At 39.2% G+C, this 17,840-nt stretch overlaps 2 protein-coding genes across 15 annotated transcripts; both read left to right on the forward strand.

The window, feature by feature from the left end:
- The first annotated feature begins 3,220 nt into the window (after positions 1 to 3,220).
- On the forward strand, positions 3,221 to 6,251 carry LOC133896484 (uncharacterized). Its single transcript, XM_062337104.1, has 6 exons — positions 3,221 to 3,434; positions 4,321 to 4,388; positions 4,488 to 4,768; positions 5,138 to 5,212; positions 5,296 to 5,358; positions 6,058 to 6,251. Exons 1-6 carry the CDS (start codon positions 3,331 to 3,333, stop codon positions 6,112 to 6,114), a joined length of 648 nt encoding a protein of 215 aa, XP_062193088.1. The 5' UTR covers positions 3,221 to 3,330; the 3' UTR covers positions 6,115 to 6,251.
- Positions 6,252 to 7,713: 1,462 nt separating this feature from the next.
- On the forward strand, positions 7,714 to 17,462 carry LOC133895615 (uncharacterized). Of its 14 annotated transcripts, none has more exons than XM_062336060.1 (20): positions 7,714 to 7,951; positions 8,346 to 8,924; positions 9,065 to 9,089; positions 9,181 to 9,246; positions 9,336 to 9,471; positions 9,547 to 9,633; positions 10,182 to 10,277; positions 10,596 to 10,672; positions 11,027 to 11,097; positions 11,751 to 11,805; positions 12,178 to 12,248; positions 12,903 to 12,957; positions 14,674 to 14,735; positions 14,828 to 14,909; positions 15,032 to 15,102; positions 15,184 to 15,265; positions 15,912 to 15,992; positions 16,076 to 16,150; positions 16,523 to 16,642; positions 16,732 to 17,462. In XM_062336060.1, exons 7-20 carry the CDS (start codon positions 10,184 to 10,186, stop codon positions 16,912 to 16,914), a joined length of 1,179 nt encoding a protein of 392 aa, XP_062192044.1. In that variant the 5' UTR covers positions 7,714 to 7,951; positions 8,346 to 8,924; positions 9,065 to 9,089; positions 9,181 to 9,246; positions 9,336 to 9,471; positions 9,547 to 9,633; positions 10,182 to 10,183; the 3' UTR covers positions 16,915 to 17,462. The 14 variants fall into 14 exon arrangements, with proteins under 14 accessions (XP_062192044.1, XP_062192046.1, XP_062192041.1 ...); XM_062336062.1 differs by having other exon boundaries at positions 8,346 to 8,426; positions 9,193 to 9,246; positions 9,348 to 9,471; XM_062336057.1 differs by having other exon boundaries at positions 9,181 to 9,471.
- Positions 17,463 to 17,840: the final 378 nt, after the last annotated feature.

Below are 17,840 nucleotides of genomic sequence, written 5' to 3' on the forward strand. Positions count from 1 at the left end.
TGATGCACGGTGCATAACTTAAAGACAAAAAATGGACTAGAGGTACATATCGCAATGGAGTCTCTTGCCATGTAGGTACCACTATGCTGGTAAGGACTACACGGTACACATGAGCACTTTTACGGTTCTTGGGAGGTAATAATAGTACCATAAAATTTATCTTCGGAGGTACTAAAATTTGGTGCGTCCCTTGTTATAATTCGGAGATACCAAAATTTGATACATCGTTTGTTATAATTCAATAGTACATCTTGGTACCTCCAAAAATAATAAAAAGGCTCTATACACATAGTCCGCCACTTTAGTAAGGTGAAACCACCTCCTTAAAAATACAGAAACCATAGGGTTCAAATCGAATAAATTACATCGCTTGCTATAATTCAATAGTATATCTTGGTACTTCCAAAAATGGTAAAAAGACTCTATACACATAGTTTGCCACTTTAGTAAGGTGAAACCACCTCTTTAAAAAAAAATACAGAAATCATAGGGTTCAAACCGAATAAAAAAACTCAAACAGGACCGTTGACGAGCTCAATAGCACCAGCAGTCCACCCGCTCGCCCGGCCCGATTGGACACTTCAACAAACGTTGGCCATCCTTGACCGCTCGCCGCTCGGCTGGCGTTGCAATTTGCAGCGCTATGCGTGCGCCGCCGCGGCTTGGTACGCGTCGAGCCTCAGGCCAGGCCAGGTCGACGCTCCGGCGGGCGAGCGAGCGCCGGGACGCGCAAGACGACGGCCAAGACCGGCGGGCGGGTTCCAAGCGCGTCGCCCGTTCTCCTCGGGGCTCCTGCGCCCCGGGCGCGGACGCGACCTCGCGGCGTGAAATGGTTAGGCGCGGCGTGAGCGAGAGTGATGATGACGACTCGTTCGTTCCTCCTGAGCTGCACGACGCGCTGGTCTCCTCCTGAGTTTTCTGACCACCGCCGCCGCCCCCGGCTCGTATTCGACGCCCCCGGCACGCCTGGATCGCTCGAGGACGTCTGACTGTAAGCGTCAACGCTCTCTGTCGGAGTGACGAACCGGAGAGCGACTGCGAAGCCATCGGGCGGCAGTTCGGTGAGTTTTTTTAAAACAGCGTACGTACACATTCACATCCTGCACGTATGAACTTTTACAACATTTATTATTGAAGATCAGAAATACAGAGCTTAAAAATTGATAAAGTCATTATAAATGTCTTTATATCGATAGGTACATCGTCTACTATAAAATAGAATTCTACTTTTATAAGGTATGAAGAAATAAACATGAGATTTAATTCCAGAAAAAAGAGGATACAAAATAAAAATCAAAGAAGGAAGACACATCCACACTTGGTGTTAGATGACGCGGTAGTAGATAAAAGATACAACCACCCCTTCTGAATCATTTGTGTGCCCGCCATGCCCAGTGAGATACACGAAATCTTTCCGGACTACACCCAGTTTGGAGCAGGGTTCGAAAATTTGACGGTAACTGAACAAAAATCGCGATAACTTGGCATCTCGGTCCGGCTCAGTTTCAGAAACCGAACGGTAACCGAATTTAAATTAAAAAATAATATAAAAAAACATCAAAAAAATCTTAAAGAAAACTAGAAACAATTCTAAGTCTTTCTGTGATTTTTTTTTAAAAAAATAATGTCGTTTGCATCGTATTCTATAGGGAGGAAGTTTAAAAAAAATAAAAAAAAGTTGAAGCGTGCGGCTCAGTTATTAACTCATGTTAAGAAAAAGTTTAACATGTAAACACATATTTTTATTGTGTATAATGTATCTTAAGAGGATCTTTAAAATTAATTTCACTTTATTTAGTGTTTTATTAATTTCTCTATAATTTTTACAAAGTTCACAAGCATAAAGTGAATATGTTAAGAAACATCACTGTAATTAACTTTTTCATGTCTACTATTATTTTTTCTATGTAAATTATTGTATAAATAAACTAATAAAAGTGGTTTCACTAATTCTTGAGGTGTGATGGGCCAGTTATGAATTAATCTAGTTGCAACATATTTACACAATCCTGCATGTTACAGTAACTAATTCATGAGTTCATGTATTTTTAAAAGACATAGGATCATGTAAGAAGACTAATAAAATTAGTTTCAAGATTTTTTGATTAGCAAATAGTAAACTATGCATTTAATTTGGTTTGACAAATATATTTTCTCACAGAAAATTTTAAACTTTTTTATGATTATAAATACTTTTATCATGTAGATCATATTACAAGGAAACTAAAAAAATTTGTTTCACTTGATTTGAAGCTTAGTTGAATTAGTTATTGATTTTATAATATTGAGATAATTTTTGAGTTTTTTTGTTGAACTCAGTAACCGCTTGATAAATCGAGAAAACCGAATGGTTACCGATAATGTGGAAAATTTGAGAAAATCGCTCGATAAATTGTAAAAATCGCTCAGTAACCGGTCCGCAGCTAAAATCACGATTTTTCCTCTAAATTTTAAATTTATTCAAATAAATTTTGTCCAATTTTTTTTGAAAATTCGAGCGGTTACCGCGGTAATCACGATTTTTCGATTACCACTGGAGCTCCGTTAGGTAACGTAAACATTGGTTTGGAGAGCTGCAACCATCGCACGTTTTTGGTTTGGAGAGCTGCAACCATCGCACGTTTTGGTGAGATTATTTCAAACAGTATCGTGGTTCATCTCAGGTAACGGATTGCATCTGCTCCAACTGCTCCCCTTTGGGTATGGTAGGGAATCTCTCAAGTTTTAAAATTTGAGCTAAACCAAAATCACTAAAAAAATTCAGATGGTCCAAATGGAGTTTGCTGATGTTCTCTATAAAGCGTACGGTTGCGGTTGGTAAACCCGTTGGCACAGAAATGCAATTTTTTTTAAGGGGAATGCATTTTTTTTTGTTATTGTGCAAATGGGCATGGACAGAATTTCAATTGTTTGAGCCCAACTCGACCTTAGCTAAATTTAGTGCCAGACTGTGGGCCTCAAATGTTCCAAAACCCATAATCTAATGTTGGGCCTATTTTGCTCAAGTATCAGACCCAAATAAAACCAATCAATATGCGAGTTTTAAAAATTGCAAATATATATATTCGTTCTAAAAAATTACAAATCTAGATTCACGCATATATTTACAACTGTTTATTAAAAAAATAAAAAAAATAAAAAAATTTCTGCGCACTGTCTCTTTCAGAGATCGGACACTTTTTAAAAAACCCCTCCTGGTCTCCCCTGTTGCCATTCTGCCCCCGGCTCTGTCCACGGAATGCTTCCCCCCCTCTCCGTCCTCCTCCCCCTCCCCGCCGACGAAACCCTACGCACTCCCTAGCCCCCGCCTCCGCCTCCGCCCCCCTCGCGATGTACTCCGATAGGTCCTCCGGGAGGAAGCGCTCTGTCATGGACCGCCTCGGGTCGGGCGGCGGAGGCGGCAGCTCCCGCTCGCGACCTGACGACGCAAAAAGGTGCGTCCTCGGTTCAAATCGTTGCTTGTTTCGCCGTTTCCGCACTACTCCATGCTTGCAACTTCTAGCCTGGATCGGTAATCGGATGGAGATTGTTGGGGAAATGTTGTTTAGGGCCTTGAAAATTAGATGGTTCATTGGTTCATGATGCTGGTAGCTTAATGCCTGAATTGAAAGGGTTAGATATTGTCTCAGTAAGTTGATTTCATCAGGTGTATTCTATGTGGGATCCAATCAGTAACTAGTATATGCAATGCTTGTGGTCCATAGTGTGATTCATCATACAGAGAAGAAATGATGTGTTACTGTTGCTCCTGCCGCAGATGTGATCATTTTTTTTTAACAGTGCGACCCCATCTGCATGGCCTTTATTGGAGACCAGGGGCGTGGGAGGCCGGGGATCGAACCCATGACCGGTTCGGCCTCTCCCTCAGGCTTTGCCGCCGGGCTACAAGCCCGCAGATGTGATCAACGGTGGTCATTTGGAATTGCATTATTTCCAAATACGTTTTAGAACTAATTGGCAGCACAGAACAGTGCGTGTACATGATGCACAACAATGTTGGTTGCTGCTGCTGCTGACCATTACCTGCAATTTTTTTGAAGGATTGGGGGGTGGGGTGGGTGGGGTGGATACAGCAAGGGAAATCCCTGCTGTGAAAACATTACCTGCAAATTGAGAACCATTTATATTTTATACACTGGCGATACCTTTATTGTGTCACTTGTAGTTACATCTTTAAGCATGCAATGCTTGAATGGCTGCAGTGTTTTCACCTTTTCTCAGAACCACAAATTGTTGATGTGATCAGTTGGTTCATATGTCCCAGTTTATTCAGAAGGAGAACAGTGCTATTATTTATGCAATCTATGTGGATTTTTACAGGTTCTGCCAGGCTGATTGGACTTGGAGACGTGAGCTTTATAAGGATTCTGGAGGAATTCAAAGTTCTTGTAAGGAACATTGCTTGGATAATTTTGTGCATATCCTTTATTTATGCTTCCGTCTGATGATTTACTGTCGATATGTTGCTTTTATTGTGCATTGCTCAGCTGGACTTACTTCCATAAGTCTTCAATCAAACCAAAAATCTCAATTGCAGAAAAGCATTGAAGTTGTGAAGAAATCATCTGTTCCAGATCTTCGTGAAAAGTTATCTGGGGTCCAGCGCCCTCAACTTAACAGTACTTTTCAGATCCCAAAGCCTGTAAAAGAGATTGTTAAGAGCGACAAATCTGTTAAAAAGAGAGACCCCCCTCCTATTGCTGCTCCTCCAGTCACTAAGAAAATCGGCACACCAGCACCATCTGCACAGAAGCAATCCCAGGAAAAGGTCAGAGGGTTGAGGCCTTGAAGGTTTTATGTCATCTTTTCTTACAAGATTTTGTCCCAATCAACTATTACAATTTCATTATTTGTTCTACTCTTATGGGTTACCTTTTATTTATTTTGCTGTGAATATAATGGACCACTTGATAATTTAATGTTTTATTCTGTATTCTGATCCTTTAGGTTTAGTCTTATAGAAGATTAACTTGCTACCTCTTTAGTATGGTTGAATTCCAAATTTCATCTATCTAGTCTCGCATCGTAGCAATGCACGATTAACCGTGTCTAGACTCTCGTGTGATTACATTTTCGGTTGCATCATTAATTATTCTGAACTGAACGCTGCAATAATTTGTTTATTTGAAATGTGCAGGCTGATGCATCCCTTGACAGTTTACTGAAGTCTCTTGATCTTGAGAAGTATCTGATAAATTTCCTGGCTGAAGAGGCATGTTTGATTCATGTGGTAATTTCATATCGTGGATGTGCCACTAAACTTTGCTAATATATACTCATTTAATTATTTTTCAGGTTGATATGAAGGCTCTGGTTCACATGAATGAAGAAGATATGAAGTCTTTAGGAATTCCCATGGTACTGCAAGAACCTAAATTAAATTATTTTATCATGTTCTCAGAAGCTGGTCTGCTGTCTTTTCTTCTTTCTCCAAATGGGCTGAGATACTTCTCTTTTGCTAAAATAAGTGATCTTTTTTTAGCGGAATCAATTTAAAATATAAATTGGTAGAAGAGGTTTTGTTGGGTAATGAATCAAAATGGTCTAAATAGTAAATGCCCTAAGCTGCGTTTCTTCTGTGAATCTAAGGGCCAGATTGCTCTGAAGACTTGTGTACTAAAGATATTCTGCTGATAATATCGGAACATTAGTGGTCCACAAACAGTATTTGAGTTCTACAATGTCATGTTTGTCCTAATATTTCTCGTTGCAAAGCAAAGCAAAGCAAAAGTGAAATAGGTTATTCCCATGTGCAACTTTTGTTTTATAACCTTAACGCCATCAGTTGGCCCTTTCATTTCATGACAAACGTGCTGGCTGATGGTTCAGCTAACTTGATATGAATTTCAACACGGAGTAATCTGATGTTTCTGGTAATATTGGTTTGTCTGTTAGGTGCACATCCACAATTTGTTTCCCTTCCATTTTGTACTATTTGCATGAATTATGCAAAACTGCAATAGTGTCAGTTGTAATACTGCCCAGCTATTCGTTTTGTTTGCAGTCTACTTCAATTTTTTTGTTCATATTCATTCGGTAGCTTTTTCATGTTTACAGGGCCCGCGGAAAAAGATACTATCAGCGTTGTCTTCGAAATCACTGCCTACCAGTTGAGCGGCACCCTTAGCCGTTTGTAGTAGCTAGACAACTAGTTGATCTTGGATATGTGCAACTGCATCATCGACTTGCAGAATTAACTCCACTGATGTGCAAGATTCGTGTCAATTGAGACTTGAGGCTATTTATATTTATGATTTTTTTCACATAAGCTGTTTCATGAAAAAAAATGAACAGAAACTTTTTTTATGAAAAATTAAAAAAAAACTTTCACGCAAGATTTTCACGGAAACTTTTTCGTGAAAGATTTTCATAAAAATTCAAAAATGAACATAAGAAATCAATCCAGCAAAAGGAAATCGGTAAAAAATAGAAAAATATTCAAAAGCTTTTTGGAAGAATTTTTCACGAAAACAATTCACAAAAAAAGAATGGAGGGAGAGAGAGAATAGGGGAACGGAAGATGACTGTGGGAGATAGAGAATAAAGAGGAACCACAAGGGAGCGGAACGGAAGGGTTTTTTTTATGTAACTGTATGGTCGTGATATCGCTGCTGGTACGTGCGGTTTATTGAGTTGTCTCACGTGTCGGAAGCGATATCACGTGTAGTTATGTGAGAGGAACTCTCTTCGAGGCAATGGAGATAGGTGGGAGCCTTAATGTGGTGCGTGACGCAGCGTTGCAGCGCGTTCCTGTGTAACAGAAGTTTGGTGTGCTGTCTATCAAAATTGTACTTAAGGGTATGTTTGATTCGATGTATGAGTGATGGATGAGCGGTCCCATCCAAATTTTTGAGCTTGTCTGCTGTTGGTTCGTGAGCCAGGATGGACACGATGATCTAATATTCTCTTAAAACCTTTTTTTAAAGGATATTCTCTTAAAACCTGATAAGCTGATCCCTCGGAAAAAAAAATCCGGACCAGTCCATCCGTGTTTCATCTACTAGTGCTCGTCCGTGACTCTAACTCCCGTTCAAGCAGATGACAGGTGAGGTCACATGAACAGTACACGTATATTTTTTGTCTCACGCCTCACCTATTTGGACAGTGGGGTTTACGTGCTCTAAAAATGAAGAAACATTTTCTATATGCTCTATAATTTATAATTAATCTATTTTAAAAGGATTCATCTGAATGTACTTATAGATTTCAAATTCTAATTAGCAACCTATTTTAATTAGTTTGATCAAAAAGACTAAGTTAATATTTAATTAAAATTCTCTAAAAATCATAAAAAAATCACTAATATTCTTATCCTGTGATATATTAATTTATAAAAATATTTTCAACCCTAGATTATTTGATAAAAAGTGAATTTATGTGTAATACAATATATACTCATACAGATAACCAAACACAATATCTTCTCAACCAAATTGAGCACATGCAACTAAACAAACATACCCTACTGTATCTCTCCGGCATAACTCAATTTAACCTGCATGACTCATATAAGCCAAAACAAAAACATTCGAACAACTAAACATACCTTAAATAACTCTATCCCATCCAATCTAGTCCATTGAACCAAACGCACAAGTTGAAGAATAATCGCGATCAATTTGGGTCCATGGGAACCGTCCGATCAGGACTAAACGGTCGAGGCCGAGGGAAAGTGACCGGTGTATACTTTCACAAAATGGCCCTTGAGCTACTTCGTAGTATCGCACTCGTCCAAGTCCCCCTTTGCCGTTCCAACCGTTTGGGCTCCAGAATCAATGGCGGCGGCGGTCGGCGGCCGGCGGCGTGGGGCTGATGTCTCTGCTTCCACTGCGGCACTGCATCTCGTGAAACGAAGACTACAAGAGCCGGCGGCGACGAGCTCACGAGCATGCCCGCTTTCCTTCTTGGGGAAAAGCTTATGCTGCGTGCCATTTGGCCAAGGCCGCTTAAGGTATGTATAAGACCGCACAGGCACAGTTCACGTTGGTCTCTGGCTCTGCGCCTAGTTCGTTAGAGTGTGACTTGTGGATCTAAGCACTTGTGGACTACGCATCAGTTGGAACTTGGAAGGTTGAGAAAGTTTCTCGTACTGGTTTGAGATTAAACAACCCATCTTGACGTTTTTCCGCCTTAAAAAACCAATTCATTTCTAGTTACATATGTATTCTTCTAAAACGCATCGTTGAACTGTATTTTGCTATAAGTTTAGGATGCTGCACTTTCGTAGTTGTGAATTCGTTTGCTTATGGATTAAGCATAGGGCACATGAAAATGCTGATTTTTTTAAAACGCTTCTGCCTGTAAGTTTTTGGGTTCATTGGATAAAAGTCATAAAACCAATGCAGGTTCTCAGTTGAAAGAGGGCACTGGTCCTTCTTGATGATGGTGGCGCCACAGACTTGGGGGGCTCTGCAAGAAGAATTTCGGTAGAAAACTTTTATGCGCATGGATGCCTTTCAGGCTTATAGGCACTTCACATTGCTTGGTTATATCACTAGAATATAGAACATGAAAATTCTACTAGGGTATGTCAACGTATGGTTTATAAGAACCGTTTATTTATATTAAGAAAATTATAGAATAAATGAGAGAATCAATAGATTGATGGGTATCATATGGAAATGATAGATGACCGAGATATACCGTATATGCATAAGGACATGCAGAGTTGTGTTTCCGTTAGATATATGGGGCTCCATGGACAACACAATCCGCTGCACTTCTGATGCTATTGATCACAAACAAGTGCTACGGGTGATGGCACTTAACGCCTTATCGAACGTGTGGATTGCAGCTGCAACAGCGTCACATTACTCAAGCAAATGAATATAGATTACGTACACTCATCTTTTGAAGTATCTACCAAATAGCAAGCTCAAAAAGATCTCCCCAGGAGTCTCAAATTTCGTTCTTTGCGTGCTGAGGTTGTGATCTTCCTTCCCCCTTTTATTTATACATTTAGGTTTATATTTATTTCTAATGAAGTCCACTGATTTTTTTTAGATAGTTTTCCCTTTTTATAACCTTCAAGTTTTTTTTCCTTATTTATTTTCATTTTCTGCAGGGATAAGCCACCTTCAAGGGATGAGGTAGAAATTGTGGATAATAAGTTTCAAGGGCGTTCCTCTAAAATTTATCATGTTAATAATGGGTTCGTCTGCACCTTTACCTTTGATAAAGTAACACTTCCAGGTTCGTCCTGACGGATAGCAGCATCCTACATTTTGGCACAGTAATTTGCTTGAGGTACAGTAAACTTTAGCGTTGCACTTTATTACTGTGTAATTGATTTTTTTAGTGACTTGATTTATACGAGTTTGTAACCCAAACAAAAGGAAGCAATCCAGTTGTGAGCAGGGTTTTGATCCAAGAGGGAAATCCTAAGAGGCAAGAAAGGTATAAGTAACTGCAGGAACAAAGAAGTCACCCGAGTCTCCTGAGAAAACCAAATGAGCCATCTGCGAAGAAAAGGCAAGAATGAAGTAAAGAAGAAGCAAAGTCCTAATCCTCCTCAGCTAATTTTCCTGCTTCCCTTTCCATTCGCAGTAATGCATTGCTCTGTGCGCTACATATAGAGGATTCTTACACCAACTTGGCTCCAGAGTTACAGCGCGAGGAAAGAACTTTGAAAAGGTAAGATTTCACTTCATCATTTCATCAAATTGTTGTCATCAAAATTTCAATGCAACCTGAAAATCTTGTGAATTACTTCATCAAACTTCTTAGATCCTATGCTTTTCCATTGCTCCCACTTTCTAGTTCTTGTACCATTCCATTATAACCTATAATTTCAGGCTAGCTGTTTGTGGTGTTCCTATTCTACCAGGTATAATGGTTAAGGCTAACAGACTAATTATTAAGATTAACATCCTCGCAGGTTGCAGATACTACAGATATGTTAGTTCTAATGTGAATGGCAGAAAATTATAGCTTCGTGTTAGACATAAAACAGAAGTATTTGCCTATAGATCTCTTCAAAGAGAGCTGAAATTAATAAGATCACTGGGACATTCACTAACCGGTAACTTCTGAAATTGTTTGTGCTTACATGACTATTTTGTCTAATTCTTGGCCGCGTGGAACATCTAGTTGAACTGAACTAAAATATTCCACATGGCTACTTAATTTTTCTTCCTTTTCTGTTCCCTAGTTGTGCTTATTTTTATTCACCTATGTTCTAGCGATGGCTGCCCCACAAGTTAACAAGAAAATGCTTGGTGAACTAGAAGTCATGGGATTCCCAACAGTTCGTTCAATTAGGGCACTCCACTATTCTGGTATGTCTATTTCAAACGAATTTACTAGGCATAGATCTTTATTGTATTACACTGTTTTTACCAAAGATAACTATGGGACATTTGGTTCCTTCTATGGTTGTACAAGTTATATTTGTGGCTTTCTGCCCATCCTTCCATGGTTATTTGTGCGCACTAGCTATTTCATTGATGGCAATTGATAGATATGTTGTTTCTTAAAAGTTGCAAATTATACAGTTGAGCTGTAAAGCTCTGGCAACACATTTCTTATAAATATTCACTATATTTCTTCAGTACTTAGTTCAATAAATTGGATATATAATCAAATGTCTTTGTCAGGTAATTCCAATCTTGAATCCGCTGTAAACTGGCTTCTAGAACATGAAAGTGACCCAGACATTGATCAGCTACCATTGGTAGGTTATTTATTAACAATGCTATTCTTCATTAGCAGAAACCCTTTCTCGTGTGTAGTATTCTGTGTTCTGATATTATTCTCAACAGAGGAAACTATAAGAAGTTTTCACTTCATGCATTTTGAAAGGGAGCTACCATGTAAATATACATAACCTCAAATTGTTTGGTCTGAGGTTGCAGCTTGAAACCTTTTCCAATGTAGTTAATCTGAAGCAACCGGCATGTTAATACTTAATATTTAGTATTCTTTACTTACTACTATTAGTATATTTCCTTTATTATGGGATCCAGGTTCCATTGTCATGTGAAACATTACTATCATTTTGATCTGAGTATTCCCTTGAATGGTCTAGGTTGCAAGAGAAATCAGCATTGAATACGGTGATACATCAAATGAAGTAAGAAATGACGTTCAAGGAATAAGGTTAACTTTTATTCCTTAAGTGATTTCATATATGATGTGCTATAGAAAGTATCAGAGTACTATTTCAAGAAAAAACATCAGTCCTTAAGTTACAATATTAAAACCTACCTCAACTGAGCAATCTGCAATCCTCAGCATATGTCGTCTGGGTGACAGTGTGCTATGTCAGCATAACACTACCTAAAGTTCAGGGTCTCTGGTGGACCTCAAGTAAAAAGCTTTTTCTTTTCAAAATTATGAAAGAAAAGCTTTCTTCTTGGGGATGTCACATGAACTTTTGTTATCTGTCATTCTCATTTAATTGAAACAGTTATGTGGGGGAAAACTTGTCCTTCCGCCTGCCCACTTGCTAACTTTACGCTTCTGTTGTCAGGAACTGGAAAGTGAAATTAGAAGTGATTAGTGTTGTATTAGTTATCCTATCTTTTCCAGTATCAGTATGGTATACCTTTAATGCAAAATGAAGGCTTAATCAGGCAAGTCACATGTAATGGTTAAATGATAGTGTTCCAAACTGCGAATGGAGATAAGAAACATCATCCATGAATCCATTATGAAAACCTATATACTCGAGTAACTCCATTTACTGGTTGCATTTTTTTCATTTGCTATGTTATTGCAGTATAAAATTTATAGGCATGTTTGTCTTGCAGCGCTTCTGCGCAGGAGCGGAAACCAGAAGAACGGACTGAAACTGGAGGACAGAAGGTACTTAGTTTCTTCCTAATTTTGGTATCTCAAACTTTGCTATTCTTCATTAGCAGAAACCCTTTCTCGTGTGTAGTATTCTGTGTTCTGATATTATTCTCAACAGAGGAAACTATAAGAAGTTTTCACTTCATGCATTTTGAAAGGGAGCTACCCTGTAAATATACATAACCTCAAATTGTTTGGTCTGAGGTTGCAGCTTGAAACCTTTTCCAATGTAGTTAATCTGAAGCAACCTGCATGTTAATACTTAATATTTAGTATTCTTTACTTACTACTATTAGTATATTTCCTTTATTATGGGATCCAGGTTCCATTGTCATGTGAAACATTACTATCATTTTGATCTGAGTATTCCCTTGAATGGTCTAGGTTGCAAGAGAAATCAGCATTGAATGCGGTGATACATCAAATGAAGTAAGAAATGACGTTCAAGGAATAAGGTTAACTTTTATTCCTTAAGTGATTTCATATATGATGTGCTATAGAAAGTATCAGAGTACTATTTCAAGAAAAAACATCAGTCCTTAAGTTACAATATTAAAACCTACCTCAACTGAGCAATCTGCAATCCTCAGCATATGTCGTCTGGGTGACAGTGTGCTATGTCAGCATAACACTACCTAAAGTTCGGGGTCTCTGGTGGACCTCAAGTAAAAAGTTTTTTCTTTTCAAAATTATGAAAGAAAAGCTTTCTTCTTGGGGATGTCACATGAACTTTTGTTATCTGTCATTCTCATTTAATTGAAACAGTTATGTGGGGGAAAACTTGTCCTTCCGCCTGCCCACTTGCTAACTTTACGCTTCTGTTGTCAGGAACTGGAAAGTGAAATTAGAAGTGATTAGTGTTGTATTAGTTATCCTATCTTTTCCAGTATCAGTATGGTATACCTTTAATGCAAAATGAAGGCTTAATCAGGCAAGTCACATGTAATGGTTAAATGATAGTGTTCCAAACTGCGAATGGAGATAAGAAACATCATCCATGAATCCATTATGAAAAGCCTATATACTCGAGTAACTCCATTTACTGGTTGCATTTTTTTCATTTGCTATGTTATTGCAGTATAAAATTTATAGGCATGTTTGTCTTGCAGCGCTTCTGCGCCGGAGCGGAAACCAGAAGAACGGACTGAAACTGGAGGACAGAAGGTACTTAGTTTCTTCCTAATTTTGGTATCTCAAACTTTTCCTATCAAATTTCTTACCATGTTGAGTTTCATGCACCAACAAATTTAGCTAAGAGCTTACACTACATAAAAAAAGATCATTTGTGACGGGTGGTAACCGTCATTAGTGATGAGTTCCGCATCCGTCACCCTGAACATGTCACTGATGAGTCGTCATTGGTGATGGGTTAAGACCTATCACCAATTCAATCATAGGTGATGAGTTACAAATTGAGATGTCACTTATGTTCAATCATACTCGTTACTTATTACCTTCATAAGTGAGAGGTCATAATAGTGACCCGCCATTTATGATTTTTTCGTGTTTTTTTTATATGAAAAGAGTTAAAAAAAAATTACTTGAGCCACCCAACACAGAGCCCATCACATATACTCCACAAGCCACGTCATTTTTCAAATCGCTTTCAGTCTTTGCGTTTTGTGGGAATCGAACCCGCAATCTCCCCTCGCGTGCGTACACCTTAACACCTTAGCTATCATGTCGTTGTGATAGGAAACATATATTTTATCCTTTTAACCTTCGTTGTTAAAGGTCATAGGTGACAGATCATAACAGTGACTCATCAGCTAATCAGTCATAGGTGATGTGTCACGGTTATTAAAAAATGAGCACCGAGAGGGATGACGTCTTCCTAAGATTTCATTAAGAGGATACCGCGTCTCGAACCCGGGCTGACTCAGTGAGACCGTGCTCAACTGATCGTTAATACCGTGAGAGTCTTGCGATGGGTCACGGTTATGACCCGCCATCTATGACCATATTACCGAATAGGTGATTTGGCGCGTCTTGGGTAAATCGGGCATAACTTTTGTATACGAACTCTGATTTTGACATTTTTTTAACTCTACGGATATCTACAGAAAAAGTTACATCTATTTCTCCCCTACTTCATCAGGTTCGGCAAATTTTTCGAGGCCAAAAATGGCCTGGAAGATTGTGTTCTCGCCCCCCTGAAGTTTATGCACCGTTTTCGCAATGCGCGTTTGTGTCCATAGCCGCCACACCTTACATCAAATTTAAGCATAAATATACAATTATTCCTATTCTAGTGTTGCCGATATGAGAAAAAATAAAATAAAAATAAAAAATTATATCATCATGCTATATATATTTAATATATAAGCAAAAAAATTAAGTAAGTTGCGATAGAAAATTGATTGACTAATACATCTAATGATTGATTAATCAAAATTCTTTCATACGCTCTATTTCATCAAACCCATCATTAGTGACATGTCACATTTGACACGTCACTGATGAGTTGGTCATTAATAACGGGTCGCAACTTGACTCGTCATTTATAACTGGCCTAGGATGACCTGTCATTTACGACTGGTAATAAGTGACGGGTCACAATTTAATTTGTCACTTATGACTGACCTAGGATAAGTGATAGGTCACAGCTACAACCTATTACTATTATCATAAGTGACAAATTATATTACGACCCGCCACTAATTTCATGTCTCATTGTATGTTTTTCACGTAGTGTTAAGCTATGGAGGAAGGGTTGGAATATAATTGAACTTTCAACATTGAATGATTTCACTTCACCAATTTATTATAATTCAGGGCATTGCTGCCACTTACCAGCATCTTGTCTTTCTGTCTCATCCAATCAAGAATTATTGCTTTATACTTTGTAATATTTTGTGTCACGCCCAAACTTTCCTCTAGGAGTTATCCCACTTGGAAAGAGAACTAAATGCAGATGAAAATGAGGAAGAAGACAGAAAGAGGTTCGTATCTTGCTTTGGATAGATATGGTTATTGAGGTGCTTGCTATTTGTTTATCACCTCAAGAAGGCAGTAACCCTCCTATACTTCTCAGGATATTAGCACTGTATAAGGAAAAACGAGATGAGGAAGGAAGAAAAAGAAGGCGAACACAAAATCAGTTACAAGATGATAAGGTATGACGACCTTTTCATACTGTTAAAAAAGTAAAAATCATAATCATAACACTTACAATATATTTTAAATATATCATGTGGACATGTTCTTATCAAGTGAACTTATGTTGTTGTTTCTATAGAGGGAGAGAACTCGAGCTGCTAAAGACCTTATGGAAGCAAAGAGAACTCTTGAGGAAAATCAAAGAAAGCGGTTTGTTTCATATACATCTCACATATGCTGTTTCCAACTTAAAATTGCTTATTGGAGATGTGATATTTTTATTTAGTGCAGCATGATGGAAAGTCGGATAGCAGATCAAGAGGAGGAGAAAAGAGCAAGAGAGAGAATACGACAGCGTATAGCAGATGATAAGGTCTGGTTGATTTTTATTTTTTGAGATTTGGATAACCCCCCCCCCCCCCCCCCCCAAATTATTTGCAGTTCAAATGGATTATATGGCAATGAACCTTCTCTTGGGTTTACAGCATTCAGAGAATCCCTGGATAGCTGGTATGTTGATATGCTAGTAGATGAGAATTTCTCTGTAGGAGTTTACACCTGAATCCATCTTGTTTCAGAGGAACCGACTTTCAGAGGAGACAGTTGTTAATTTTTTGCAGCATTCAGAGAATCCCTGGTTAATTATACAAACAACTCAGTGTTTCTTACAGTTGTTAAATTTTGCAGCACACTATGATGTCATCCAATATATTCTGTTTTAATAGTTTTTTATTATCTTGGGTTTCCATATTGCAAAGTTGTCACTATATGTTATCTCCACAGTTAGATGCAATATCACAGCCTTTCTCAGTGTTTTATGCACCGCTTGTATTTAACTAAACAAAGCAGTTCCCATTGGCTATGGTCAAGATTACCTTCAAACCATGAATTATGTCAACGACGATTGCTATCACAAAAATGACATCATTTTCTTACACTTCAGCTACTATGTTTGGCACTTGCCTCCAAAGTTTTCAATTGATATACCTCAGATGCCCAAATCATATCTTTCTATGCAGGCAGAAAGAAGGCGAAGGCTTGGTTTACCGCAGGAAAATCAAAATCCAGTTGCTTCAGTTCTGATCATAACCCCCACAAAGGTCTTAATGTCTTTCCACTGCACTTCTACAGTTCATGAGCGAAACCTCCAAGCACATTCCTCACATATTTTTTAACTGCTCAGGTAAAACCTGATGAACGTGTCATAACATCAGAGCAACTAAGAGACTGTCTACGAACTCTGAAGAAGAATCACAAGGTAAAATGATCCCCCAGTTGCAGATATCAATTGTAATCCATCATGCTCTTAGTATTTCAACTGGAACAGAAGACAGAAGCATTGATTATTGACTGTTCTTGACGACTTTGAATATGATGCGTTGCAAATACCACAATAAATGTTGTATGTCCCTCTGCTGCTCTGCACCATGATTTAGATTAGTATTCCAGGCATATTCAGCATCTCGCTTCTTAGGTTGTATTTTGCACTAGTGTAGGACAGGTTTTCATATGTTTTCTCGACAACTCGTGTACACAAGAAATGCAAACATATAAGGCATCATATCTTTGTGTTTTTGGGACGCCAGGATCCGACTAACGTGTTGCGTCTTGCGTGTCACTTTATTTGTAGGATGACAGTGCTAGAGTCACAAGAGCATTCCAAATTTTGCTGAAGATTATTGTCAACATAGTGAAGAACCCAGCAGAGGAAAAGTTCAGGAGGATTCGGCTCAGTAATCCAGTTTTCAAGGTAAACGAAACGCAATGCGCGTACATTTCAGAATGCTGTGATCTCCTGTAATATCTTCGACTCATCACACATCATGCTCTCTCCAACAGGACAGGGTGGGTAGCCTGCCAGGCGGTGTAGAATTTTTGGAGCTGTGTGGGTTCCAGAGGCTCAGCGCCAGCGGCTACCTGGCCATGCCGAGGGACAAGGTCGACATGGCGCTCCTCAACGCCGCAGGAGTCGAGGTCGTGTCCGCCATGGAAAACCCCTACTTTGGTCTGCTCTCCAAGTGAACGGAACGGCCATTATCGCCACCTGATCCCCTAGGAGCTCGTCTGCTTCCCACGAGCTCATGGCGATGAAAACTGAAACGGGTGTACCACTGAATGGCTTCAAATCACTGTAAATGACGCATAGGAGATGAATAAATGGAGCCTCGCCCAGGACAGACCAGAAGTCCAGAACACATCATTTACGGTGGCTTTGGAGGTGTTGCGTTTGTTTCTGCACTTGGTCCTCACCGTGTCCTGCTCTGTGTCGTCGGTCGTACACGGCCATGGCGTGCAAACTGGAGGTCACTCGCTCACTGTTGCCCTACGAAGCATAGCACTGAATGCATTTTATTCTCTGGAGGGGAGGGGAACTGGTGGTGACATGACCCGTGCTGGCGCCGGCACATGACGTGCTTTCTGCAGCTGTACTCCGGAAGAGCTTCAATTCTGGTGGATGGGAGGTGTCAGTGTCACACCCCCTGCCTTGAAATCATGTGGACCATGCATACTTCAGAAACACGATCTCGATCTTTCATTTTCAGAAACGCCGGTGGGCAATGATTTTTTTTTTCAACTCTTATCGTTATACCAAAGTAATACAATCACATAATAGTTTTTCTATGGTAAAAGAATGTACACAGTCAAAACACCAGATGAAACAAAGTGTCAAACCAAATGAAGACAACAAATAGATCTGAAACAGAACTCCTAAGCAAGATTATTATGGTGGGTCTTCATCCAAATCAGCTCGAGAGCTCCCTGACAACCCAGTCCAAATATGCCGCTGCCAAAGTAACTATATTGCATGCCATTATAGCACATACCACAAACAAAACCAGCGTGTAAGTATAAAAATAACCTGTCGGTGCGCAATGATACGGGCTGATACTTGATACAAATGTTGCTGGTTCCAATCCTCTGGTCATTACTAGCATCCTGACTGGAAT

Source organism: Phragmites australis, chromosome 16 (assembly GCF_958298935.1).
Source record: "Phragmites australis chromosome 16, lpPhrAust1.1, whole genome shotgun sequence".
In the NCBI taxonomy this organism is placed as follows: domain Eukaryota; kingdom Viridiplantae; phylum Streptophyta; class Magnoliopsida; order Poales; family Poaceae; genus Phragmites; species Phragmites australis.